At 40.3% G+C, this 27,077-nt stretch overlaps 5 protein-coding genes across 8 annotated transcripts; 3 read left to right on the top strand and 2 right to left on the bottom strand.

Moving 5' to 3' along the window:
- The first annotated feature begins 1,723 nt into the window (after positions 1-1,723).
- On the top strand, positions 1,724-8,618 carry rabgef1l (RAB guanine nucleotide exchange factor (GEF) 1, like). 2 transcript variants are annotated; one of them, XM_061046812.1, is made up of 9 exons: positions 1,724-1,833; positions 2,469-2,642; positions 2,754-2,926; positions 3,274-3,449; positions 3,985-4,066; positions 4,181-4,313; positions 4,439-4,530; positions 4,668-4,924; positions 5,642-8,618. In XM_061046812.1, the coding sequence occupies exons 2-9, from the start codon at positions 2,470-2,472 to the stop codon at positions 6,071-6,073; spliced, it is 1,518 nt and encodes a 505-aa protein (XP_060902795.1). In that variant the 5' UTR covers positions 1,724-1,833; position 2,469; the 3' UTR covers positions 6,074-8,618. The 2 variants fall into 2 exon arrangements, with proteins under 2 accessions (XP_060902795.1, XP_060902796.1); XM_061046813.1 differs by having other exon boundaries at positions 1,727-1,833; positions 2,448-2,642.
- A 2,228-nt stretch (positions 8,619-10,846) lies between these two features.
- Positions 10,847-12,421, top strand: LOC132980604 (Fc receptor-like protein 5). Its single transcript, XM_061046823.1, has 3 exons — positions 10,847-10,981; positions 11,232-11,504; positions 12,129-12,421. The coding sequence occupies exons 2-3, from the start codon at positions 11,360-11,362 to the stop codon at positions 12,416-12,418; spliced, it is 435 nt and encodes a 144-aa protein (XP_060902806.1). The 5' UTR covers positions 10,847-10,981; positions 11,232-11,359; the 3' UTR covers positions 12,419-12,421.
- A 125-nt stretch (positions 12,422-12,546) lies between these two features.
- Positions 12,547-13,401, top strand: LOC132980603 (filensin-like). The gene has a single exon (XM_061046822.1). It carries the CDS (start codon positions 12,547-12,549, stop codon positions 13,117-13,119), a length of 573 nt encoding a protein of 190 aa, XP_060902805.1. The 3' UTR covers positions 13,120-13,401.
- Positions 13,402-14,623: 1,222 nt separating this feature from the next.
- On the bottom strand, positions 14,624-17,356 carry otol1b (otolin 1b). The gene is made up of 5 exons (XM_061046814.1): positions 17,082-17,356; positions 16,273-16,688; positions 16,068-16,157; positions 15,755-15,826; positions 14,624-15,664 (listed from the first exon to the last, which is right to left on the bottom strand). The coding sequence occupies exons 2-5, from the start codon at positions 16,673-16,675 to the stop codon at positions 14,766-14,768; spliced, it is 1,464 nt and encodes a 487-aa protein (XP_060902797.1). The 5' UTR covers positions 16,676-16,688; positions 17,082-17,356; the 3' UTR covers positions 14,624-14,765.
- A 4,980-nt stretch (positions 17,357-22,336) lies between these two features.
- sptssb (serine palmitoyltransferase, small subunit B) lies at positions 22,337-26,698 on the bottom strand. Of its 3 annotated transcripts, XM_061046810.1 has the most exons (5): positions 26,599-26,698; positions 26,389-26,484; positions 24,277-24,842; positions 22,824-23,970; positions 22,337-22,752 (listed from the first exon to the last, which is right to left on the bottom strand). In XM_061046810.1, exons 1-3 carry the CDS (start codon positions 26,616-26,618, stop codon positions 24,587-24,589), a joined length of 372 nt encoding a protein of 123 aa, XP_060902793.1. In that variant the 5' UTR covers positions 26,619-26,698; the 3' UTR covers positions 22,337-22,752; positions 22,824-23,970; positions 24,277-24,586. The 3 variants fall into 3 exon arrangements, with proteins under 3 accessions (XP_060902793.1, XP_060902791.1, XP_060902794.1); XM_061046808.1 differs by having other exon boundaries at positions 22,337-23,970; XM_061046811.1 differs by having other exon boundaries at positions 22,337-23,970; positions 24,277-24,837; positions 26,599-26,617.
- Between the last annotated feature and the right edge of the window lie 379 nt (positions 26,699-27,077).

Here is a 27,077-nt window from a genome sequence, read left to right as displayed (position 1 = left end):
AATAGGATAACAAAAAAATATGAAGGTGTGTCAGGAGAGGTCAAGAAGCCAACTGGCTTATACAAGAGACCTCACCTCTTAAGAGACAAATAAAACAACTAAGCAACTAGAATGACACAATTTCGGAACAAAATTAAATATACACGTATACATACACACACACTTACACACATACAATAAAAAGAGTGAAAATTTAACCCACTATCAGCTAATCAATGAAATAGGTGTGCATGAGTAAGTTAATGGGAAAATATATATATTTATATAGACTATATATAGATATAGATATATAGATATAGATATGCAAAAGTTAGACCTTGTGGATTAAATGTGAAGACAGTTTCCTTTTAAAAAATCACAGTATACGATGAGCTGTTTACGTTTCTTTTAGAATTCCATATTTTTACCCCCAAGATATCTGAGGGAAAACTCAACCGTGTTTATTTTTATAAAAAGGAAGATGAAGATGATCACGCTGGTTGGTAGAATATGAATGAATCTGGGAATTCAATTGAGCAATGGTTATTATCTGCATGAAAGCTTAAACATCCTAAATACATCCACAGAATAACACTGGGTGCAGTGAAAATCTTTATAAAAAAAAATGTGTGTAATATTTTCCACAGCCATATATGGTTCCCAGTAATCTAGTATTAGATAAATCATTTTTCTTTAGACTTATTTCTTCAAATAAACACTCAGTTTACATGGTGCATTTCATATCCCTTCCTTTACCTTCTTGTTGCCCTCTGATTCTGATTACGACGCACACATAAAATATGAGAAGAGGCTGATATCTTAATACTGATCATCTCAACGTAGTAAACCCTTCCCAGGACCTTTACTCTGACCTCACCCTCTGGCAAAGTTTTACATTTACACTTAATGTACTGTGGCCAATAAAAAAACAACTTTGGACCCACTTCTGAGCTGATATCTGTCTTCCTGTTTGTTTTTGTTTTTAGTTTTTAGTTTTTTTTAGATTAGTATTACGAGCTAATGGTGTTTCTGAAGAGTGATGTTGACTTTGAGCTATAGGTGAACACATATCAGAAAAATAGCCTACATAAGAAGTCAGATAGCCTCACAGAAATTGGCAAGGAGGCTAATTTTGATTAGTAGAAGAGTAAGTCTTGTGAAAATGATTTCCCCCACATCTCTTAGGAATATGAACTTTTGCATTTCACCTACATCTCTGCATTACTGTGGTACAACGCTGCCTCTCTTCTCTGCTGTTTACATTACTTGCTGCTATTTATCATACCAAGTCACTTTAATCACTTGTCACTTTATCTTGTCATTCTCTGCAAATATTGTCTCAATTCTCAATTCCCCCCAGTTAACTTCATCATTAATTTTGTACTGTATATAGCCCCTGTTTTTATTTTATTTATTTATTTATTTATTTTATTTATTAATTTATTTTTTAATTAATTTATTTTTATTTTTATTTTTATTTTTATTTTATTTTTATTTTTATTTTTATTTTTATTTTTATTTTTATTTTTATTTTTATTTTTATTTTTATTTTTATTTTTATTTTTATTTTTATTTTATTTATCTTATCTATTCTGTTAAATGTGTATTTTTGAGCTTTCTTGTCTGTGCTGCTGTAACGCCCGAATTTCCCCTCTGGGGATCAATAAAGTATTATCCTATCCTATCATAGCACTAGATGGCGCTACACCGTAGTTCATCTATTTGGTGACGTATTTTAATTCCAACGAAGAAGAAACAACAGACAAGACAAAATGGCCGTAGAAGAAAACTAGCTGGATGCTTGGCTAGTGTAAACATCCATCAACAGCAGGCTGGAGTTGTGGCGACGATAAGGTTATTTTACGTTATTTCACTCTGCGACATGAGACAGTGTGTTTACGTAAAAAAAAAAAAAAACGCATCCAGCCTCGATCATCGTTTTTTTAAATGAGCTACTAAGATGGTCAGCTAAGGTTACCTAGCTCTGAGATTAGCTGAAGTAAACAGTGGTAGATAGCTTCAGACTAGCTGGTGTATTTCGCATTTTTTTAGTATGATACGCTGTTACTAAAAGTTACGGACCTTTTCAAACGTTACACCTATATAAGCAGAGTGACAGGACGTGTTTGTTACAGTTTATACCTCAGTGTGTTTCAGAGGTAACATCACTTGAGTACTGTGAGAAGCAGCTTCTTGATATTAGCTCACAAATAGAAAGGTCAAAGTTGGAGATTGCTCACAGAAGATACATTTTTAAAAAAAGCAGGAGAGGCTTTGATTAGCTTTGATATTTTAGACTTTGTTGTTTTACATTACTCTGTCCGGATTAGTTCTGTCTGTTAAGCGAAATGTGGAGATATTTGGATTGAATAGTCGACGAAGTTTTGATCTGAAATATGAGATTTAAAGGGCGGAGCAGCAGAGGGGTTTCTCTTTTTCACGCGTTAAACTCTACTCACTCTTTCCAGTCTCGCTAACTTTGGTTGAAGGATGACGAGCCAGCGGCGCGGCATCCACCTGGACCAATCAGAGCTGCTCTGCACGAAAGGATGTGGCTTCTATGGCAACACAGCTTGGCAGGGCCTCTGCTCGAAGTGCTGGCGAGAAGAAAACCAGCGAGAGAAGCAAAAACAGATTCAAGAAGACTGGGCACTCGCTGAAAAGTTAGTCTCTCATGTGTTGCAATCCCTGTCCTTTTTGTTTTTTTACTCCTCAGTATGTTGTCACGCTGTAGTGTCCATCTTACAGATATTAAAATGTAATTTCCCTTCCAGGCTGCAGAGAGAGGAAGAGGAAGCTTATGCAAGCAGGCATCAGAAGCCCCAATCACAGTCGACCATCACGCCCTTCAGCAAGTTCGAGGAAAGAAAAACTAAGGAGAAGTCGAGCAAAGTCCATACCGTCACAAAGTTTTTTAGTCCTTCTACAAAAACACCACCGAAAAAGGGTACTTTAGTATTACACACATTAAACTGCACAGTATTCAGTCATTATTTTTAGAGTATTGTTCGTTAGTTAATAGATACATCTGATGTTATCAAGTCACGGCAGTAGTTTATTGAAATGTTTATGCTGAATTGATCAACTTTTCTGCCTGCCTCTGGTGCTGTTGGCATGTTTTACTGGAAAAAAATATAGAGAAACAAAACCAGAGTGAGTCATTGAAACTTTTGCCGAATAATCTGTATTTATAAACCACTTCCTAGTTTTGTAACTTGAAAATATGAGGTTACCAGCGATTGTCAGTCCAAGCTGTTTTTGTAGGCCCAAGCATCATTCAATGTCTTCCGCCAGACTCTCCTTTCGACGCACAGTCCAGCCCAAGCCCCAGCTCCTCTACGGGCCGCCATTCCTCCGTTGACAGCGACCATGCGACCCGAGAGTTCATTGATTTCCTCAAGCCTCTCAAGTCTGGCAGGGAGATCTTCAAACAGTGCCGGGCCTTTACGGAGAGCATGGTCTATAAGCGGGTGAGCCAAAGTGGATAGAAATGAGATTGCAAGAACAGTTTAATAGTTGTCCAGACATCCCTTTAACAAATTGTGTCCTCATGGTCATTCTGTCTTCAAGATTGCGTTTCCACTTGATGTGAACTTTTAGTAATACTGATGAATTCCAATGAATTAAAACCGCGACACATGACTACTGTCCGTCAATGTTCACACGTTGCACCATTTCATAACCACCTGCTGTGATTTGTTTACGACTTTGCAGTTATTTTCTAACACCTTAAAGTTTTGTTCTGTGGCCACTGATATCTGACTGTCACACATCTTTACCCCACTCAAAGGAAAACACATATTTTGAAAATGTTCTCTTTCATTCATGAATTTTTTTTATTAATTTTTTTTTTCTTCCAAAATGACGACAAAATAAATAATCATTGTCTAGTTCATGCTTAATACATCTGTATGTAGCTGTGTCTACTCTGTACTATTTTTGTATGTGTAAGCCATAACACAAATAATTAGGGTCCTACTCGATTCCTCCCTTTCCTTTTTTCAGGACATGGGTGCTGATGAGCTGTCAGAGTGTGTGCAGGACTTCTACCAGAACCTCTCTGATCGCCTCCAGACCCAGTTCAAAGGTACTGCTTAATGTCTCCTCATGAGAGGACTCTGCTATAAATAATGAATATTCCAGATGTTGTACAGAGCATAAAACCCCGAGAACGTCTCTGTTGTTTGCATGTCTGTCCTAGGTTCTTCAGATCACGTAGAGAGCGTTATGGATGAGGTAGAGAAGTACATGATGACTCGTCTTTACAAGGAAGTCTTCTGTCCTGAGACCACAGACGATGAGAAGAAAGACCTGGCCATTCAAAAGAGAATCCGGTTAGCAAATAAAAGTTGACCCAAAAGCCTTTTATTGATTTCTCTACATTCCCTCTGAGTGCAATAAAAACAATGACGTACACATAATGATATGCAGGACGGTTTCTTTTTGTGTTCTGTTGCAGAGCCTTGCATTGGGTCACCATTGAGATGCTCTGTGTTCCTGTAGAAGAGGAGATCCCGGAGGTGTCTGATAGTGTAGTCAAAGCCATCACAGGTGAGTGTCATTAGGTCTAATTTTCTCAAGGCCATAGTTGGGCATCGTCTTATTATCTTGGTGGTTGAGATCAGGTCAGATTTTCAAACAAACACTTTGTTCCCCCCCCCCCCTGATTCGCTGCGTCCTTTTTTAAGATGTGATTGAAATGGATTCAAAGCGTGTGCCCAAGGAAAAGCTGGCCTGCATCACCCGTTGCAGCAAGCACATCTTCAACGCCATCAAAGTCAGCAAGAAAGAGGCCGCGTCTGCCGATGACTTCCTCCCCACGCTCATCTACATTGTGCTGAAAGCAAATCCACCGCGGCTGCAGTCCAACATCCAGTACATCACCCGCTTCAGCAACCCCAGCAGGCTGATGACTGGAGAGGATGGTTACTACTTCACCAATCTGGTGAGACAGTTAGAACACGAGTGTTTGCATTCATGTGGTTTGTTGTGTTTGTGTCTGATTGGTCGATATTACTTCATATTGCATGTGTCGTGTTGCTGTGTTGAAATGAGAGGCGTTCTACATCTCTGCATATTCAATTCAGTTCAGCCAAAAACACAAACAAGAGCCTCCAAAATCATCCAAACAGTTTGAAGAAAAACTGAACTATGTATCCTTCTTGCAGGACTGATGTGTTTGTATCTGTTCGCTTAAGATAGGGGTAAAAGAAAGCTTGAAAACAGAATGAGTCTGAATGTCAAAAGTCTTGACACTTCAAAACATTGGTAGATAATTAGGTTAGATACATTTTTGGAGGATGTTTGAAGATGTGACACGATAAAGAGATGAGAGGGGATAGATATGGAAATTAACAAGCAGTTAATGTCCCCTAACACAAATGGTATGTGCCATAACCCGTGGTCCCACTTTTACTTCATTTATATGTAAATGTTGTAAAAATGGGTGGACAAATGATTTAATAAAAATAATCTGTTGATGGGTCATTTGTATAGACCACCTCTTTGTTTAAAGTTTTAAATCTATGAATGTGTTTAAGAAGCAATCATCCAACTTCCCTTTCCACATGTTTATTGTTTCTCCTGACTTGTAACTGTCCAGTAATATAAAGATGTGTGTGTGTGCTCTGTATTAATAACCCTCTGTATCCCCTCTCACCAGTGCTGTGCTGTGGCCTTCATTGAGAAGCTAGACGGTCAGTCTTTGAACCTAAGCTCAGAGGAGTTCGAGCTCTACATGTCGGGCCAGGCATCCCCTAACTGGCCCCAGGCCTCCGGGGCGTCTTCCTGCTCCCCGGGCAGCGCGGCTCTCAGTCAGGTCCACACGCGGCTCGACCTGCTGACGGGGCTCGGGGAGCGGCAGGAGCGGGTCATGGAGAAGGCTCGCCAGATGGAGAGCGATCTCATCGACTGGACGGACGAAGTGGAGCAGAAGGTGCAGAGCGTCCTTGAGAGCTTCCCTGCAGAGACAAAAGACCCGGCTGCAGCCGCTCCTAGCGGGACGACGTCCGCGGCATCGTCGGCAATCGACGCAGATAATGTGGAGAACGAGCTCCTGCCGCCACCATTACAACCGCAAGTGTTTGCTGGTTGACGTGAAGAGCTCTACTCTAACAAAAAAAAAAATCCTGAAGAGGCTTTACTCCACCCTCCTCCTTCTCCCTTGGCTGTCCATGTGCACATACAACAGGCATCCAATATGGATCCTATTTTCACTCCAGACATCTCTATTCCATCCATGCATTGTCCTGAAGGCCCTAAAATGACACATAACATTTGTGAACCATAGTCTGAAACTTCTGAAGCGAAGAAGATGAATGACCTCTCTTGTGTTTTTATCATCAATATGAAGCTGTAGCCGCTTAGCTTAGCTTAGCTTGGCCTCCATGTGAAAGGCTTGGATAAGAAAGAAACTATTAGCCAAGCTCTTCACATAGGTAAAAAAAATAAAAATAAACAGCCCAAACCATTACAACTTAGCAATGACTACATTCGATTTTATTTTTTCGATTTGTTACAAAAAGGAGTTCAAACAGTATTTCTTTTTTGTCTCTTGGTGATCTTGTAGCTCTTTCTCCTTGCTTCCAGTCCTTGTGCTAAGCTAATGGTCTCATCAGAATCAGAATCGGGGGTTTATAGCCAAGTACATTTACACATACGAGGAATTTGACTTGGTGTATTGGTGCTATTCAATTTAACAGGGGAATAAAGCAGAACTAGCAACAACATGGCTACAGCTTTAATGTTGATGGACAAACATTCGGTTGGTCTTCTCGATCTTCTAATTAAACTTTCTGTAAGACAGCAAAGATGCAATTCCTCAAAATGTCCAAGAGGCACGGCTCACTCCCTGCATATTGTCGTAGTCATTAAGTCAAGGACCCGGTGCAGCATCTTTGGTAAACCCCTCACTTTCTTCTTCTGTTACAGTTTTAGGAGAAGACGTGTTGACTCAGCCAAGTCATTTTGTGTTCCCAGGCTATTTGGGAAATATAATCCCCCCCCCCCCTCCTCCCTGTTCCCACTGTGCTCTAAATTTTACACAGTTTGGCATCCAGGAGGCACCCTGACACGATGCCCAGACCACCTGAACTGGCTCCTTTAAATACGAAACAGCAGAAACTAAGACTCCCCCTCCCAAACTCTCCTAACGCATCGTCGTCAGCACCTCAGTACTTCATCCTTGGGAGTTGTTGTAACGTTTGTGCAGACAGGGTAAATGGTTTGATGTGATTTTTTTTAAACATCCTTCTGTTGTATATTTAACCCTTCACAGAAGATTTTTGTTAACTGTGTTAAAACGTCTCCAGATGAAGTGGAGACTTAAAGCGGCACACGAGTCACATTGAATAACATTTCACTCAAAAATCCGATTTTTTTTTTTTTTACAAAGGAAGCTGAGAAATCTGAGTTGTGCAAAACTTAACTTCCCCCACCCTAAATTATCCCCTACATCACTGATCGTGATTTGTGCTGTATTAATGTCTACCCACCCCCACCCCCACCCCCGTCCTTCTGAGAAATATCCGGAAAGAAAGAGATGTGCGGGTGAGGCAGTTGTGCATGCCAGTTAGCGTGTGTGTGTGAAGGAGAGTGTGTGAGTTGCATGGACATGTTCCGCTAATAATCAATGAGTCATGAAGTCCTCCAGTTCCGCGTAAGGATATCGTAGTCTTGTTTTTATGCCAGACCTCTCAATCCAGGCGTAAGCTGGATGTACAGAAGTGATTTTATTTTTCTATAGAGTGGCAGGTATCAATTCTTTTGGATTCAATAGGAAAACATTAATCCTGTAATATTTACAGTAGTAGTTAATGAACATTGCTTGAAGACATTGTTACATGAATCTAATGATAATATAGGAACATTTTCATCCGTTAGTTCATCTTCTCTGACGGGTTTCATAGGATGTCCAGTTTTAAAAAAAAAAATTAAAAAAAATCAGTTAAAGGCAATTTTAGTTTTTAATCAGAGTGGGTGTGTTTGGTATATGTGAAAACAGATGATGCTGTTTTACCCCTAGACACGGGACTTCAAAATCACTCCTAAGGCTGTTTGCTGCACTTCAGGAAAATAATGACATGACCAATTTAATTTATGTTGAAGCACTTTTCTTCAGTGTAGTTTGAATGCTCTTTAATTGAGGAGTTCATGGAATGAAGGTAGCAAAGACTGTAATACTGAATAGGAAGGTCCATTGGTGAAAACAGTGTTGAAGGCTGTTGCAGCACAGATGAATGTCTTCTGTGTGTTCTGCAGTCATGTAGTTGGAGAAATGTTTGGGAGAGTTTTATTGTCGGTGGTTTTTCTTTGCTCATGAGCTAAGATTTCTTTCTGTTACTATAGCTCTGAATCATTTTTTTGAGACTCTTATTTGGAACAGTATATTCCGTGTGCATTTGCTGTCCAATTATAGTTTGAGACAAAGACTCTAAATGCAATAGCTTGAATACATTCATATTGCACTGTATGCAGAAGCCATTACGATGAAAACATCTTTGTAACCTTATAGGTTTGTTAATGTATCATTTGGAAGAAAGTATCTCAATACTGTCTTTTATTTAAATGTAACTTATTGGGGCAGTATTGGATTATTTGCATCTCTGGGTGTGTGATGATTAATAAAAGATGAAAACGCACGTGTGCACTTCCTCTTTATGTTTCACATGACTGTCATGATTTTGTAAGTTCGGATTGAACGAAGAGTTTCCCCAATGACTGACTACTTTTGATAATGATTACAATACATTATTAGACTTATATAGCGCTTTTCTGAATCCTCGGATGCCCAACAAAGAACAACAAAACAAACCAGTTACAACAATAAAAAGAAGAAATAATCTCAGAGGAGAAGGAGGATTAGACAGAACAAGAAACAGTGTGTTACGTTTATGTACCATGGGAATAAATGAGAAGAGTAGCATCAGGGAAACTAAATATAACGCTCATGGGAGAAGTCAATGGACTGCAAGACGAATATTTTGGGTAGAACTTCTATAAAAAAACAGCCCTTAATAAAACAACACTTCAAAAATTCAAAAGGGATACCTTCAAATGTAACAGCAACATGAAAACAACCTTACACAGAAGGAATCAGAAAAAAATAAATATGTATCATGACTACAGAAATCCGTGATAATTCAAAAATGATTACATTGAAAAGCTGTGTACAACAACAACAGTACAGTGCTGAAGAAAGAGCTGAGAATCTTCACACAAACATGGTTAGGGTTGGGGTGCCGTAAAGCCGAGCGGTTATGAGGCACGCCCCATGTACAGAGGACATATTCCTCGTCACAGCAAACATAGGTTTGAATTTGACCTAGGCCCTTTGCTGCTTGCCCCCTCTCTCCTCCCAACATTTCCTGGCTCTCTTCAGCTGTCCTATCCAATAAAGGCAAAAATAACCCAAAAAACATATTTAAAAAAAACATGGTTAGGGTCATCAAGGGTCATACTGAAGCAGACCTTGGAAACTGCTGTAACTGTTATATGTATTTAATAAATAAACACAGTCCAAAGTCTTTGTTCTGTGTTTTAAAAGCTAAGATTATGATTCAGAAGTCTGAGTTAGAAGAATCTCAAACCAAAGTGCTTTCCTTTATATACAATACACTTTGGTTCAGCAAACACTGTCAGAGCAGGAACAAAAGTTTGTACTAAATAGACAGTTCAATTGTCTTAAGCAGACTTCTTAATGTCACAATGACTTTGGCTGAACTGTCACAAAATGTGTGGCTGAGTTAGCGTAAACAATTGTTAACCTATCCATTAGGGATTCGTTTCAAAATACAGATACAGCAAAAACACGAGAATTCCCACATATGCTGGAGATAGAGTTTATTCCATGTCAAAAATGATGCCCACAGAAAAGGAAACTGAATTTCAAACCCACATTTATTAAGTCATTCTACATACTTGTGATGTGTTTAATTTTACTTGCCATATTGTGACCCCAATGGCCCAGAGAGGCGTGTGTCACTTTCACTTACCTTTGTTTTCACTAGTTTAAAACATTTGCAGGATCGAGATGTCAATCAAATAGGGTCAAAGGCAGAAAATAACTGTGAGAGGAATACAATGAAAATATCAGGTTGCAGCATCAATAGTTGCAGATAAGATAAACTTTCCAAAAACTTAGTTGTGACATTTGATTTTTTTTTGTTCCTTTGTTGTCGTCTGTTTAGCTATTTAGGTCTCAGTTAAAGACATCTGGTTTGCTTCCCGGAAAATTAAGCAAACAGTTCAAAGGAAATTTAAATAATGTCAAAAAGCAAAACATTATTTTGGAGAAAGGGGATTTCCTTTGTCATGTGTCACATCTCCGAATAAACTTCATTTTCACTTCCCTCCTGACTACAAATAAAAGTCTCTCCCACAGTTTCTATTTCTCAGTAACAGAGAAATAAAAATGGACACAGTCGTTTCTCTTGGTGAGTTCTCATTAGTTTTTTTTACTCACTTATTCAACATTGTGTTTTAATTTGTCTCATGCGGGATTGTTTTCCTGTTTTCAGTTCTTTTAGCGCTGCCACATCTTGTTGTACCGCAGGGTAAGTACCATAAAGTCTTATAATTTACTTCAAGATACTGAAAGGCTTCGTGTGATGTAAATATGTAGCGTAATGTTAACTTTTTTTAAGGCCTGCAGTATGCTGTACCAATAGAACCAATTCAAACTAAATGTACTCTTTATGTCTCCATACAGTAGTTGCACCTTATACCTCATTCAGAACTCAAGTGGAGTTGGTGTCGGGGGATTCAAGGATCTTCTCAGGGGAGAGTGTCCAGCTGAAATGCAGCATTCCCATTGTCCACACATTACCCTGGAATTACCTGTGGTACAGGGGATCTGAGAAGCTCCTTTGGGTTGGGGAGCACCTCCATCTGTGGGATACCAAGGTTAAAGACAGTGGAAAATATTACTGCCAGGGTGTGAGGGAGACATTAGTGGGAGACATACTTACCCTTCAAAGTCTGCCTGTGGAGATCAATGTGGATGGTAAGATATTGGTCACGAGCATATTTTCAAATCTCTTTAATTTGCCATTTTTAAATGTATTTTTCCACTCTTTTCTTACGTTTGTGACTCGTGCACACACTGAAAATAGAAAAAGAAAGCTCTCAATCTTTTTTGAAATGATAAAGTGGTTGGCTGGTTATAAAACATCTCAAACATGCTGTCACCATTCAATATAAAACTAAAGAATGTTATTTTAAGATCACTTTTTTTCTCTGTTCATTTTCTGCAGGAGGATGGGCTATCTTGCAAGTCCAGCCTAATCCCAGCCTTGTTGGAAACACCTTGAAGGCAACGTGTAGAGTCCGAGGTGAACCCCAACTTGATGAGGTGATTCTGTACAAAAATGGGTTTGAAGTCATGAGACAAAGGGGCGTCGACCCAACTTTTCACCTGTCCATCTTGGCTCTTGAGGACCAAGGGAAATACTCTTGCAGGGCTTCCTGGGACGCAGACAGACGAACACGCTCTGTGATTTCAGCTGAAGCTACAGTTCAGGTCTTAGGTAAGTTTAAGAACTGGTACTACTGGTTCTTCTTTGGATGTCACGTGTGAAGTTGATATAGTAGGAAATGCACTAATTTGCTTTCCTGCCTATAGTGAAAGGATTGATACTGCTATCAGATTGTGTTGTTCAATTTGTAGCTTTATCCTTTCAAAACCTTTGTGTTGGAACAAAAATGCATGGTTGCTGATGGTATGTGGTAGACTTTTTAAAAGATTAGATGTGATTTGGTTAACTGACTGGAGTCTTGTTTTACAGACTCTGTGTAGTTTTGCATCTGGCAAAGAAATAGGCCCACATACCCATTGGAAATGCCAATAGTTGTTGTTTTAACATATACACTGAATGGTAGATGTAGAACTACAGCCAACAGAAAGTCAGTTTAGCTCGGCACATAGCCTGGCAATGGTCCAAGATAACAATCCACCTACCAACATCTCTCACTGATCCTGTTTTTTGTACCAACCTATTTAGCATACTGGAATTATAGTGTTATCAGTCATCTCATCTAACTCTGATCCTCAGAGTGTTGACATAGAATAGGTGAAATATTTTTCTCTAGAGAATATTTTAAACTATCCTTATGTGTCAATAATGTCCTCTCTTCTTTGGTTTCTATGTCAGAGGTTCTATCACAACCAGTTCTGGAGATTGTTGCAGACAGTAACCTGATTCCAGAAAAAAAGATGAAGCTTATCTGCCACCACCAATACAACGCCCCTGCTCCTGCCCCTCCAGTACACTACTATTTCTATGAGAGTGACATCCAACTGGGAACAGCAACCTCTGAAAACCATAATCTGGTTAAACGGACTCCAGGCAACTACAGATGCAAGGCCAGAGTGCCTCAATTGGGCCTCTCCAAGTGGAGTAGGCCCAAAGCCTTTGGACAAGTGACAGGTACTGAGAAGTAAAATTCACCTGCTGTCTGCCTCGACTAAAAGTTGAAACTCCAATCCTTTTCTGAATGTCAAAATCATGAACACTGCGCAGCACTTTTGTAACTTCTGGGGTAAATGTCTCTTACCTGTTAGGGTCTCAGATGATGATGCCTCCAATTCTTCATCCCAGAGAATCATGGCCCTTAGCTCCCCGAATCTCCTCCTCAGACTCCTCCCTGTCTCCTGCAGCTGAGCCAACCCCGGACAAAACCTCCCCTCAACGATCCACAGCAACTTCCTCTGTCATACAACCTACTGATGTAAGCACCAAACCCTCAGTTTCTCAGCTTAACCCCTCACAATTACCGCCCAGCACTCTGTTATCTACAGTCCATCCAATCAAACAAACAACTTTCCCCAAACCTGTCAAATTACATGACAAATCTACTGAGTTGTCTAGAGAACCTGCTGGCATGCCAAAGGAATCTGGTGGGAATCCCAAGAGCTCTTGGGACATGCCCGAGGGATCTGGTGACATGCCCGAGGGATCTGGTGACATGCCCGAGGGATCTGGTGACTGGTCCAAGGGATCTTGGGACATGCCCGAGGGATCTGGTGACATGCCCAAGAGATCTGGTGACATGCCCGAGGGATCTGGTGACATGCCCAAGAGATCTGGTGACATGCCCGAGGGATCTGGTGACATGCCCAAGAGATCTGGTGTCCTGTATTAACATGTTAACACACATTTTTGACCGTTACATAGATATGTGTTTACAGAAGAGAGTATATTTGCCACGCCTTTGGCTATCTATTCTTCATGTTACATACAGTACAGGATCAACGGACTGCAAATGCACACTTTTATATATATAATAGTTGTGTAATGTTCATTTAACAATTATTAATGATTAAATCCTTTCTCGTGTCTCTATACATCATCTCATCTGTAAAAACTAAAAGGATCAGCAGTATTGGTTAATACAAATAAAGGTTTCAATAAATGATTAAAACAATTAATGAAATGAAATAATTGAGTACTTGGTTTATTTTAAAGAACACTTATCCTTTTTAAAAACATGAAGCAATTATTCTTACACATTATAAGTATCAAGAATAATAACAAAGTTATAGGTCACAGTAATCGTTTCTGCAGAATTAACACACATCAAAAATGTCTGTCTACGTTTTTTAATCACATATAGATATCAAAGGTCATCGGTGATGGTGTAGATAGAGCAAGAAATAGAGTGCAGACTGACAAAACAGAAGACAAAAATAGGCAGCAGAATTTGATGAGCGAAGGGGACACTTCTGGGTCACACAAGTTTAGAGCGTGGGTTCATGTTTGTTAAACTGAAGGATAACTAAACAGAGATTATCAATAAATACAGACATATGACTTTGAAAGAGTAAAGGCAGAGTGTATTGTTAAAGAGAAACAGTGTTGTGCTTGGAGTGGACAAAAGGTGTGCTTAAAGAAAAAGAAAAAAACTCTGCACACTTGAATATGCTGCACTGGTTAGAGACATAACAATAACTCCTGCACATTGTTTCACCTACCTTAGGTATATTTTTACACAACACCTTGTCTAGAATGTGGACCATCACAATCACTCAAAAAGATTTAAATACATACAATGGAATAATGGTTTTGGCAATATCACACTTGGGCCATTTCTGCACTTTCACTACTTAGTTAGTGTATGTTTACATGTTACTGCAGACCATCTACTTTTTCTTACATGTATTTATCTGTTCGATTCAAATTTTCATGCAACCAGAGAAATAAGAGTATTTAAAGAGCAAAGGCCTTCTGCTGTCATGTTAACTAACAGTATTTAGAACACCCTGGGCTGAGGAATACATGTAGTGAAAAGTCCCAGTCGACTCTAATGAAATGCCTCTTGTCCAATCAAATCGTTCAGAAAAAGTTTGATTTATGATTAATATAGGCACTTATGCCATCATTTACTTTACTATTTTTTTTTTTATCTTAATATTATCTTTCCTTATTCAGTTACCTACCTACTGATAGTTTGTTTATGAATAGGAACCTTAACCCAAGTGTAGAAACTTTGAGGTGTGTTCATTTCCCTCTTCAAGATAGATCAAAATGTAAATCACTTAATCAGCAGTAAACAAGCATTCTGTACACATTGGTTTTTCAATGTGGTTAAATAAGACAAAAAATGCTTTGATGTTACCATTCGGTATACTTTTATACTAGTGTGCAGTATTGTATTGTATACAATTATGCAATTTTCCAGCAATGCATAAGTAATGAGCATTTACATAAGCACCACCAGTGTTTGGCCTTTTTGCAGGCAGAGTCAAATTGAAAAGGTCCAATAAAAAAAAAAAGTTTTCAGTGGAGGTTTCAGGCTTTGTCTGAGTAAAGCAGGAATCCGGAGAAGATGCTGTCATCCTCACTGCTCGCGTAAGCCCCATTCCAATCTCTAAGGGTCTCCATCCACACCTGATCGCCTACCACCAGCTGCAGCACCACCAGAGTGGACGCCTGGTCGATGTCTTGGCCGTACAGAGAGTCCCGTGTCCTTACCCGTCGTGATCCATTTACTACTAGTGTGGCTCGCAGAGGCTGATTCCGTACAGTGATGTGGAAGGAGAAGACATAAACCCCCGCATGAACACATGTGAAGCTGTTGGAAGTGACATTGAAGTGGTTCTCTTCGTTGTAGAAGACTTTGTCGAAGCGGATTGGGAAGCCTGAGGGAGGAAAGGACTTTCTTGGGGAAATACCTACACTAAATGCAGATCGTTTCAGAGGAAGCCCTGATCCCTTAGCTCCTTTCATTCCACGTATGCCCCGATCGCCTCGCATTCCAGGGTAACCTCTGTCCCCCTTTGGTCCAGGCATCCCTCTTATCCCAATTGGTCCCTGAGGTCCTCTGACTCCAGATTCTCCTTGTGGGCCAGGAAGGCCAGGATCCCCTCGTACCCCTACAGGACCTGGAGTTCCATGCTTGCCATTAGTTCCTGGGATGCCCATCCCTCCTGGGATGCCTGGAGCCCCTGTGTCCCCTCTATCACCTTTTGGTCCTCTCTCCCCAAACGTGCCACACTCCCCTTTATCCCCCTTGTCTCCCTTAGGACCTGACTCAACAGCCACTCCTGGAGGTCCAGCTGGGCCCTCTTTACCTGGTTCTCCTTTCTCACCAGCAGTCCCATTCAGGCCAGGTTCCCCTTTTTCCCCACTACCTCCTTTGAGTCCTTGCAACCCTATTTCTCCTTTCACACCTTTTGAGCCGACATCCCCTGCAAGTTAAGAGAAACTGTGTCAGAAAAATGAAAATCTGGCAAAACAATATGAAAGAACTCAACAATCCTCTGAACTGAAGTTTTCACCTTTTTGTCCTGGTTTCCCAGGCACTCCTGGTGGTCCTGCTGTCCCGCTGCTTCCTCTGTCACCTTTTTCACCTGAAAAATGTACCGAATGGCGCTTAAATTGGTGACACCATTACAAGCTCAGCTGCAATACAGCTTATCTTGCTTCCTCATTTAAAGCATAGCCAGTGACTAGAAACATAAAAACAATCAGTAACCAACATTTCAGGGCATACTCACTATGCATGATATGGCTTGGCTGCATTCTTGCAATAAATGATAAAAAAATTAATAATCTAAGTCAAATGTGTACATTTAAAAGTTTTACACTTACCTCTGTCACCTTTTAACCCCATAGGACCACTGACTCCCTGTGATCCTGGTAAACCAACTGTCCCTGGCATCCCTCTTTCACCCGGTGGTCCTAAATAAGCAAACATGGATTAGGTTAACTATTGTGTGAATTGACTGCACACATAAAAACAAATCGATTAAATAAAAAGCATTATTCTCTGTCAATTTATTAAAGAGTTGTATACCTGCCAGCCCACGGTCTCCTTTGGGTCCCCTGGGCCCTCTCTCAGGTGGACAGCACTCACAGAAGTTGAAGTAGCACTCATTATAATCCAGGGTGTAGTTATCTGGACCAACACCAGGGGTCTCAGTTCCCTCTGAGTAATACTGTGGAAACGCATGACTTGGATAGGTGGTCTTCTCGGTGGCAGGTGGGGGTTGGGGCTCCACAGGTTTATGGCTCGGGACTGTCTTGAGAGTCTTGGGCATGCTGGTGGTCACAGGGCTGTGCATGGTTATCTGAGGGACGGGCTTCTTAGTGTACTGGTACTTTGGTTTGGAGGTAGTCTTAGCCTCAGCGCAGGACACCACAGTGAGTGTAACCACAACTACAGCTGCAAGGGTCAACTGACAGGAGATTATCCTCATGGTTGACAAGGATCTGAGAACAGATTAGTTTATTCATGACTATGAAATTATTACCATCAACTTAACATCTTGAGACAAAATTGCACAATTTATAACATTGGTACTATCCTACTTTTCGTCTCTTTCATTCTCAACTTTTTATTCATTCTCTATTTCTTTATTTCCACTTGCACATGCCCTTGATGATCAAGTCGTCTTTCAATTACATTTGGCTGGATCGATATTAATCTGCAATGAAAAGACATGCATTTTCTTGGGTATTGTTGATATGCAAGTCCAGTACGCTCCTCAACATGGACTTTTCCTTCTTTACACATAAAATAATATAACTTTTTGTCTAACGTCATTCTAACATTCATTGTTCTGTTCTTTAGGTTTATAATTAAAAAAAATATATAAGACTTACCCAGTTATGCATAAGTGGAATGGTCATTTATCCTCTGTAGCCTTTGCTTGGAGGCAGCACCAGAAGCTCCAGGTCCGTCTGATATCTCTGCCAGGCTTGGGTGAAAGACCCCACCAATGAGGGGTGGTTGCTGAAAACACAGGGGGAGGTCTGAAATCTAACTACGGCAGGCTGGAGCCGACCCAAGGAGAACCACTGTGCTGTGGCCCGTCCTCTGTACCCCTGTTGTGTAGAAAGGTGCTTTTGTGACACGGGATATAGTGCCCACCAGAAGCACTCCTGTTGCTTCGAGCTAGGTGCGGAGCAAAGGCCGTGGGGCAATGGGTCACCTGATACAGGAGGCATTCCTCCAACATCCAACTTGCTACCAAAGCTCTTATGCGGGACAAAGCCAAGCAAAGAGGGTACTGTGAATAAGGCCAGGGCAAACCAACTTTTTTCAAGGTTAGGATTGGACACTACTCTGCATGATGCTACAAGCAGGAAGTTTTCAATCTATTTCACACCTCTTCAACATGTAAAGTTGATGTTTGAGAGTATACCTTGTTAACCATTAATATAATTTTTTTCTGCAAACTTGCGCAGCATAAGAAAGTATTTGGTTAGTATCCAGCAGAGAGCTTTATCCTAAAGAGCACAGATAATCTCCTCACTCCACGGCTGCTAAACCTGAGCTGTTTGTCAAAGGAACCAGCTTATCTCCCTCAAATCGGTGCAGTTGCAACGCTTGCCTGATCACTGTGACCGACTTTCCACACATGACCCCCATGACTGCTGGCATCCATGTTTGTTGGCTACGACTCATGCTGTGTGGCTGAACAATGATTCATTCTCATGGCGTAACAAGATACCACCAGGGTTTTTTTGTAGAAAAGTGATTTTCTGCTAGCTGTCTTGTCGAAACTCTCAACTTGCCAGTGACAATGAATGTTTGAGCAGTGGACATGCCTCAGTTGTCAAAGACCTCACGTCCTTAGAGGGATCCATGTCCAGGTATGAGTGAGCAGGAAAAAAGGGAAATGAAAGTTGGGAAACAGAGAGGGGTGCTGGTTGAATGGATGGATGAAGAGAGAGAAGATTGTGCGTATTTTAAATTCAATTTCATCTTCTAGCTTAAAATGTTCTGTATCCGCAGTACTTCTTTCCAGCAAGTGTCCTTAACTTGCCCCTTCGTAAAATATGAACAAAAGGAGCATGCTATGTATAGCAGAGCCCTGAAAAAGGGAGAGAGGGGCTCCTCTGGGGTTCTCCTTGCCCGACCTCAAGCCCCATCGTCTCTTGGCTCCATTCAGACCACACACAACAGCGGCGGTCAGCTTACAGTGCCCAGCTGGCCACAGAGGACCCAAGCATCGCTTACCTGTCAGTTCATTTAACACCAGCACCGTCGCGGGCCCTCAGACTCCATCCACACAGAGTACAGAGGGATAAGGAAGAGTTAACTTACTCAACAGATGCAACCAAGCAGAGAGCGGACCAGAGACGACTTGGATGGATGGAGGTGGATTGGCTTACATTAACCCCATTCATGTAGATCTCGACGCAGCAGAGAGTGTATAGGGCGAGTTAGAGAGAGGGTGAGACTGTAAGTTATAGATTTATTTTCTAATCAACAAAGCAACATGTTACTATTGGATTATTCCCCATTAGGTGCTCTGAATACTACTGAGGTAATGGAGCGTTTTTTGTTATTCACCATGGGCTCTTATCAAAGAAAATCGAGATCCTGCCGCATTAGCAGCTAATGACTTTGGCAAGAGATCGACTGGCAGTGAGTACACATCTCATGTAGTCAGAGACGTAGACGGAGTACAACAACACATTCTACTGACACACTTTCTCTGACCAAATGTGCTTTGCAGTAAACCGAAGGAAACAGCTGGCATTGCTCTGTGCAAATTAATCAAATCTGCTTCTAAGCACCTCTTTGATTGCCAATTAAAAAACAATATCATGTTCTGTTCCTGTAATTGTCTCATGTTACCTGGTGCAAAACGTTGAATCAATTCAAGAGGCGAGCACTGTGAGACTTATCTCTTTTGAATGGTTTAAACCGACGACTTACTGCCAGCCGATCAGTTCAATATAGTAATTAAACCATTCAGAAAAATCAAAGGATCATGCTTCCTTTTAGAGTGCTCTAAGGTCATGACTTTATCGCCAGAGAACAGGAACAACCTCCACAAGGGGCAATGTTGAATGTGGGTCATGAATACACAGTCTATGCTTCCTCTTGCTCCCCCTCCCCTTCTTTACTCTACCTGCCCTCTCCCCCAGCTCCGAGGAACACAACACCTCCGCCTCCCTACGGCCTTGCCCCGCTGCAGCCTCATTGTATCAGTCCTTCTTTACACCTCACAAAGGCACGACTGACCTTAAATGCCCCTGTCGAAGACCTGACTCGACAAACATGTGAGGATCGCAACACGTTTGATATCACGTGAAAAGGTGATTACAAACACTCTGTTTCACTTCCATTGTGTTTCACACAGAAATCACTTGTAGTGTCAAAAAAAAAGTCATTTAAAGCAGCTGCACACATTAAGGAAATGTTCCCTTTTTTCCTCTCAAGTATATTTAATCATACTGAGAAAACACACCACAGTGGGAAACAGGCCGCTTTCTCAACTAGATTCACAGACTTGTTTTGATTTTCCTTGTTCAGAGAATCCGAGTGTTGTCCTTATATGCACAAGATCATTCATATATTTGACCAGTTGGTGGCAATCTTGTGTTTAGCTTGAACGATCCTAACGGTAAGAGACCTTGAATTGCTCAGTGGAATTGTTAAGACAACTGATTAAAGTAAATTAAAATCCATGTATGTATTTGATGTATGTATTCAAATTATACATCATTCACACTTTAACCTGATGAGTCATTGAAATCCTGATGGTTATAATGGTGATGCTTGGTGTGTTAAAGAGCAGTGTTGATGAGGCTATACTGCTCTGCACCAGCGCTTAAAAAAAAAAAAAAAAAGAAAAAAGGTGCTGTAGAGTACAACATGTTTTTCAATGCAGTGAAATCCCATTGACCATGTCAGGGTTTGGCTCCAGCTGTGGTGTCACGCCTCTCTGGGCTCGAGTGTTTTATCAGGACAAACCACTCCCAGATTTATATCGACTGATTCACAACCCAGATACCCTGGGAGCTGTGTCAGACCAATTCTTCTCCCACATCTGATCAAGGAACAATATTTGCTCAATCATTGTAAATGCCATGGGACAAAAAGGCCTTTTCTGCCTTTTTTTAAATCTGATGTTAATAATCAGTAGAGAGTAAACAACAGAATATGATGATGCCATCACAGAACCTGATCTCTGTTGCGGATGTGATTTATTCCACGCATGTTACTGGAATATTTATATCAGACGTGCCCATTAGATGATCAGTGTATGATCTACACACTACTACTGTTTGGAGACTTTGGAGAGTTTAATATCCACAAAAAACGTATAAAACTTTGTGGCAACAGAATAATACGATCAATTATAGAAAAAACAACAACTTAAAGATTGTGTTTGACTCATTCCCCACCCAGTACACTTCATAACGACAGACACAGATATACCCATTAACAAGACCTCGTGATTTGTGATAGCAGGGTATCTTCTTATCCTGTTATTTCTACAAAAGTGACTCACAAACTGGCCAGACTTAATCATTGTTCTTCATGTCACTCAATGATTGTGGCTTAACAGTAGTCCTAGTTATTACCATGGAGACAACCATTGTATGGACACACACCTGTAGGAAGCTGAACAATAGCACTTTTTGCCAGAGGCCATTTAGCTTTAGAAGTTTAGGTCTTTATGTATGTGTGTTTATGTACGTGCGTTTGTGTGTGTGTGTGTGATAGTGAGTGAGTGAGTGAGTGAGTGTGTGTGTGCATGCGTGTGTGTGTGTGTGTGTGTGTGTGTGTGTTAATTTATGTCTTGTGTAAGTGGAAGAAGCTACTGAATGTTAGCAGTTGTATTAATATTTGAACACTTTCTGGGGTTTTCTTGTAAACTGAAACCTGTGTTTTTGTGCAGGAGTGTTTTTTTTTCCTGTGCATCAATTAGCCTACGTACATCTCTGTGTGTGGAAACGTCTGTTGCCAGTAGTCCCCTCGGTTTAATGTGAAGGAAACTGTCAGAGGACACATGTAAACACAACAGAAACAATACACCGCTCCTCTTGAGTGTTTAGAGTCTGCAGATAGATTTGTTTACACCCTGTCATCACAGAGATAACCTTTGACCTCTTCCTTCATGGGACACAAATTAACATGAGAAGTATAAACAGAGGGCCGTTCTTCAAAGACCCTGATGGAGACCTAAAAACACCTGACTTTGTAGGAAGACGAGAAAAAGCAGGACTTGCTTTTTTTTTTGTAGAAGAGGAGGTGATCAAATGAAAGGAGGAAAAATGAAAGAAAAGAGGACAAACAAACAAAGTGAAAGAGGGAAAAAGAAGATGAGGAAAATAAGTGAAAGGGATAGGAAAGAGGTGGAATACAGAAAGGGTAAGAAAGTGAGAGGAGTAGAGAAGAAAGGATGTGAGGTAAAGGAAATGATAGTGGAAAGGGAAGAAACTGAGAATAGAAAGGAAGAATGGGGAAATAACAGGAACAAAGTGGAGAGGAATGGGCTTCAGTTGAATGTTGGGATGAGGAGAACTGAGGATGTTGCAGTTTGTATTTTCCAACAAGATGAAGTTGTGCAGTTACATGGCATTTTAACAAAGTAACCTGACACGTTTCTCTGCTGCTGCAGCAGCAAAAGCCCCTCATCCACCATCCATTCAGGAAATATTGCAAGAAATGTGCATGTGCAGCTCAAGTTCAAGTTCAGCACCCTTAATCATCCCTTAATCATGCTCTATTCTATCAACAAGACAATCTGGATGTCAGCCTTTGCGCTGATTTAAATTGTGTGCGTCCAAACAAAGGTGGACAAGCAGAATACGGGCAAACAGAGCTTTGTGAGCATGCACAGGTTACCTAGTGTCTGCAGCAGAGAAAGCAAAGCCCCCGGGTTTTCATTCCTGTACTGTCGAGGGAGAACTGGTTTGGTGGCTCTGCCTCTTACTGTATGAATTCACTTCATGCGGTACAGTTAATTGTGTCGGGGATGTGCCACCCATAAGCCTTTGCTGTTCTATTTCAAAGCCCTGCAAGACTGAGTGCATACAAGACTTGAAATGCTGCATGGGCACAAGTAAGAACAAACAGTAAGCATAGAAAGTCATACAAACAAAAACAAACTAGGATGACAAAGAGAACAATTCTGCTTTTATTTTTTAAATGTTTTTATTTTCTTTATGTTGCAGTGATGTGTTTCTTTGATGTAGAAATATAATATTCATTTAGGTGGAAAAAAAAAAGCCTCTCAAAGCGTGCTTCATTCTAGGTACAGGAAATGTCTCAGACTATAGTACGTTTTTAACAAAAGTAAAATGACATGACACAAACTGAGAAAAATATAAATGCTTTTTCAGATGAGGAAATAAAGTAAAGAACAAATTCTGTGTTGTTTCTTTTATGGCCACAAGAGAACACAGATATAAATAATCAAAGAAGTTTGGTAATTGACATTGTAACCAGCCAAGCATTTACCATTATATATAAATATATCATTTCATATAAATAAAGTTAATTTACAGATTAGGATTAGAACAGCGAGCCCTTGACCCAAAGCACAAACAATCAGAGAGTATCTGAAACACACAACTAAGAACAATGCTCATTATTACTACCAGATCCCACATGACTCATTCTCTCTCTGGTTCCATATATATAGGTCAACTATAGGTAAAGAAGACAGTGTTGGCTTTCCATGTAGGATGTTTTGACTGCTGATTATTACATTTTATACGTGCCAGCTTTGACTTCAGATGTTGATTATGAAAAAGCTGTGTCATTACCAAAGCCAAGCCTAAAACACAAAGGCGTGCTGCATCAATATTTGCTCATGCTCAGGGCAGAGCACGCCTTCGGGACATACCAACAGTTAAAAACAGGAGATAAAGATAGGGCCTCGAAACACAAATATTCCTAATGGTACTCCCTTTGATCAGTAAATCTGTAAATGTAAGCCTAGGACAAACACTCAGAGACCGTGATTTTCTATTAATTATTGCATAGTTTGGGTAATTCTGTGATCTCTCTTTTTTTAAGATCAGCCATATAGTGACTTGAAATGTGCAATAAAAGTCCCGCCTGTTAGCATCAAGGTGCATGATGGCAAATACAAAAAAGGTGATAGTGGTTCAGATACAAAACCATCGATCAACCAGTAACATTAAGTGCTTGCTAGAAATGTTGGGATGAGTACAAACTCGATTTTGATCAGAGAACAATTCACAGTAAGGGATAACATGGTGCCACTTACTGTATGTGGCACATAAACAGAATACTTAAAGGGGTTAGTGTTACTCATCCAGTTCATTCTAAACCTCACAGAGAGTCCTCCTCAGCCCCTCAATAAAGGTGTATAATCTTACCTGCTGCTCTGAAGGGTTTTTTTCTAAGGCTGTTTGAAACCACTCACTTGATCCCCAAATAGTAAACAGTCAAAAGTTCAGGGAAATTATTATTCACACACTAATGAATCATTATCATCACTGACAGGATTCATACAACCTGAAATTCCTCATTTGTAAAATGTATCGCAAGCAGAAGTAGTGTTCATACCAAAAACTTTTTTCATTTTTTTTTCATTCCATTATAAAAACCTGAAGCAGAAATATATTACTTATATTACATAATTCAAAAATAGTGCATATTAAATGGCTGGGGGTCAGAATGGTGCACTACATATTAAAGAATAGTGATTTTTTAAACAGCTAAAGTCATAAAAAAAAAAAAAAAAAGATTCCAAAATTATCACGGGTGATATTTCAGCTTGGGCTTGGGAGACCATCAAACGTTGCAGGAGAAGCTGTATTATGAACTCAAAGTGTTAAAAGATGTAATTATAAGCTGGCACAGGAGAATCTACAAAAAGACCCAGCTGAGTTGAATTAAGAAAAGTGTGTGTTTAGTGATTTAAAGTTGTAATTCTCTGACTAAAAGTCTTCTTCTCATTTTTAATAAGTTCATTAAAAGTCTTACTTAATTTATGTAAGGCCCTATTATAAACGGCAGCTCTAAATCATGATGGAAAGAAACAAGTCCAGTACTTTGTTGTAAAACTAGCATTCAAATGACCTGGCCATGACCCACTTATGACCCTATCATGCAAAAAATGTGGTCGGAAAAAAAAAAAAAAAATAGGACCAACAACATTTTACAAGATGTTTTACAGCGAGGTGGCAACAATAATGAGTCTAACACCATGGGGTAAGGCCAGAAGGTTAGGGATGTAAAGAAGATAGTATGGCTCTGATTTCCAGATTATTCCATGAAGATCTTCATGATTTCACTCTTAAAAGAAGGACGAACTCCAGAAGTTGAGAAATGAGTTGGGGACTTGTGGTTAATAATCTTACCCTTCCACAGACTCTTGACCCCCCTTCTTTTAGTTCATGAGGGCCATGGCACTCTCGGGCTGGCCGCCAAAGAGCTGCGAGAAAAACTCCAGTGCGAGGCGCACGTGGATGGGCACAAAGACATATGAGGTGTAGATTACCATGGCTATGGCAGAGAAGAGGACCGAGTTGAAGATGGACTTTTCCCAGGGCTCCAGGACGTAGATGCCTGTGATGAGCAGGTACTGATAGTACAGCCAGGCCAGGTAATCCCTGAAGTTCTTGAAGTTCATCTTGCAAGCTGGACTGAAAATACATGTTAGTGTTGTGAGTGTTGAGCGAGGCACACTGTAAGAAAGTGATATTGTAAAGGGGGATGTGAAGAAGAAAAAACGGATGAGGGAGGAAGAGAGCGATTTTGACGAGATGAACGTGATTACAAGAATTTAAGAGTTTTAAACCTGTTTAAGGTAACGATGAAACACAGGGACTGGAAAGTAAATGTTAGGTTAGTAGAAGTACAGAGGTATTAGCAGGAACTTGTACTCGAACAATTGATGGTTGTATGTATTTTTAAGGCAGAAGAGTGACCTCTGTGAGAATGTTTGGATCATTATTATTGAGGCGATTATTACATCGATCAAAGGAAAGTTACTCCGTGTTGCTTCATATCCCGCTGTATGTAATTATACATCATACTTTGTGAACTGATTATATCGTCTCTAAGCTTATCCTTGATCTTCAAAGTAACGGAGTCGTTAAAGCTTTCAAAAAGTTCAGTGTTTCCTCTGAAATGTATTCAAGCAGAAGTACAGGGTGGAATAAGGTTCCAACATTCAAGTAAAGTTCATAAAGTAATAACCTGGAGAAGGTCTGCTTAGTTAGATACTTTTCGACATCATTAAACTTCTTAGATACAACCTTTATTAAAGTAGGTAAATTAAGAAAACACTCTGGGAAAAGGAAATTACTCTCTTTGGGGAAAAAAAACAGACAGATTTTTTTTAACCCTTGTATATCACAATAACACAATAAGTATAACTTTACTCATGAGTACTGTCCATGAACTGATTTTGAAATATTCTGAACATCCTGACGACAACCACAGTGTAAAGAAAAAATGTGTGTGTGTGTGTGTGTGTGTGCTTGGGTGGGGGGGTTAAGCGTTTGTAGGGTTCTGTAGGATCCAGTTGTGTAGTAAAGAAAGACCAATGAAATTAAACCAGGGAATCCCACATGGACCTAAAACTAGTCTCTCATTTTCTAAGCATGCAACGCTTACACATAGGCACATTTGAATGGCTTATGGTGCAGTTGATAAGGTAACATGTTTTCAAATATCAGATACAAAGCAGTGTGTTTATTTGAAGTAAGGTTTACATAGCCGCAGGCAGGAACAGATCCTGCTGCACAGGTAGGGGGCGGGGCCAACCGGTGCGCTTAAAGTGCAGGTGCTCAAGTTTCTAATAAATAGGAAACAGGGCAGCTTTTTTTTTTATAATCAAACAAAACTAAAAAAATTTCATGTAAATAAAACAAACTGAATCCTAAAGTTCTTTTTAAAGAAAGGCACATTTTGTAGCTGTATTGACCAGCTTTCATTATTTTAGAATACGTTTGGTTCCTGAATCAAAACATATTGTTTGAAATACTTATTAACATGTTGCATACATGTTGGCTCAGACAAAAGTTTATTTGCAGTCCAGATTATATACTACACTATCATCTGCACATGTGCGCCTAAATCGTTTAATTTGTATTCTTATTCCTTAGTGTATTGATATTTTTGACAGACAGTAAGGGGATATATGAGCTCTGGAGTGTGTATAACTGAATCAATGAATTGACTCACCTCAGCAGCCGCCGTGTGATCCCCTGGATTAAACTAATGATGAAGGTAATAACAGGACGAGCCGAAGGCAGCAGCCCGCGTCCCTCTGCCTCTCCGCTGCTTGGAGTAAACGAAAAAAAAAAGCTGCCTCACTTGTTTTCCACAGGCCTATATGTAGTAGGTCATACAGACTGTGAGAACAATGCCACACCCACTACACTCGCGACTCACCTGGCTGGCTCACAGGTCATGCAGGTGAAGAGACCGAGGAATTGGATGCACGGGCTGATATACGTTCACGCAGCCAGAAGCATGCAGACAGAGAAACTCGATGTCACGCTTGCGGCTCTATTTAAGCCATGCAGCTCTACTGAAGCCACGTGCAGTGCGCGGTTTGCATCGTGCATCATCTTTAAACTTCGTCCAGTCTTCGTCGCATCCTTCTGCGCATCTGTCTCAGCACCACCATGCTGCCGCAGCACCGCCTATGACGTAGGCAGCAGCAGAAAAACAAGCAGAGGCAGCAGACAGACCAGACAGTGGTGGTGGTGGGGGGTCATACTGCAGCGCACGGATGTTGAAGTTAATTTCAGTAAAAAAGAAAAGAAAAAAAGAAAAAAAGTCAGAAAAATATTTCGACTGTTTTTATAAGATCCTAAAAGAATATGCAATATCATTTTAATAGCAGCGTGCAGCCTGATGTTATGAAC

The sequence above is a fragment of the Labrus mixtus genome, chromosome 9 (genome assembly GCF_963584025.1).
Source record: "Labrus mixtus chromosome 9, fLabMix1.1, whole genome shotgun sequence".
Lineage (NCBI taxonomy): Eukaryota > Metazoa > Chordata > Actinopteri > Labriformes > Labridae > Labrus > Labrus mixtus.
The sequence above is the reverse complement of the archived record's forward strand: the minus strand, read 5'-3'. Positions and strand labels throughout refer to the sequence as shown.

Bases quoted from the DNA above. Each gene is read 5' to 3' on its own strand.
- otol1b (XM_061046814.1), bottom strand. From the start codon at position 16,675: ATGAGGATAATCTCCTGTCAGTTGACCCTTGCAGCTGTAGTTGTGGTT. The intron at 16,158-16,272 runs GTATACAACTCT...TTGCTTATTTAG, and splicing joins AGGAGACCGTGGGCTGGCAG to GACCACCGGGTGAAAGAGGG. The intron at 15,665-15,754 runs GTGAAAACTTCA...CTTAACTTGCAG, and splicing joins TGGGAAACCAGGACAAAAAG to GGGATGTCGGCTCAAAAGGT.
- sptssb (XM_061046808.1), bottom strand. From the start codon at position 26,618: ATGACCTGTGAGCCAGCCAG. The intron at 26,485-26,598 runs GTGAGTCGCGAG...TACTCCAAGCAG, and splicing joins ATGACCTGTGAGCCAGCCAG to CGGAGAGGCAGAGGGACGCG. The intron at 24,843-26,388 runs GTGAGTCAATTC...ATGTATTTTCAG, and splicing joins ATCACACGGCGGCTGCTGAG to TCCAGCTTGCAAGATGAACT.
- rabgef1l (XM_061046812.1), top strand. From the start codon at position 2,470: ATGACGAGCCAGCGGCGCGGCATCCACCTGGACCAATCAGAGCTGCTC. The intron at 4,067-4,180 runs GTACTGCTTAAT...TGTCTGTCCTAG, and splicing joins CCTCCAGACCCAGTTCAAAG to GTTCTTCAGATCACGTAGAG. The intron at 4,925-5,641 runs GTGAGACAGTTA...CCCTCTCACCAG, and splicing joins GTTACTACTTCACCAATCTG to TGCTGTGCTGTGGCCTTCAT.
- LOC132980603 (XM_061046822.1), top strand. From the start codon at position 12,547: ATGATGATGCCTCCAATTCTTCATCCCAGAGAATCATGGCCCTTAGCT.
- LOC132980604 (XM_061046823.1), top strand. From the start codon at position 11,360: ATGAGACAAAGGGGCGTCGACCCAACTTTTCACCTGTCCATCTTGGCT. The intron at 11,505-12,128 runs GTAAGTTTAAGA...TTTCTATGTCAG, and splicing joins AGCTACAGTTCAGGTCTTAG to AGGTTCTATCACAACCAGTT.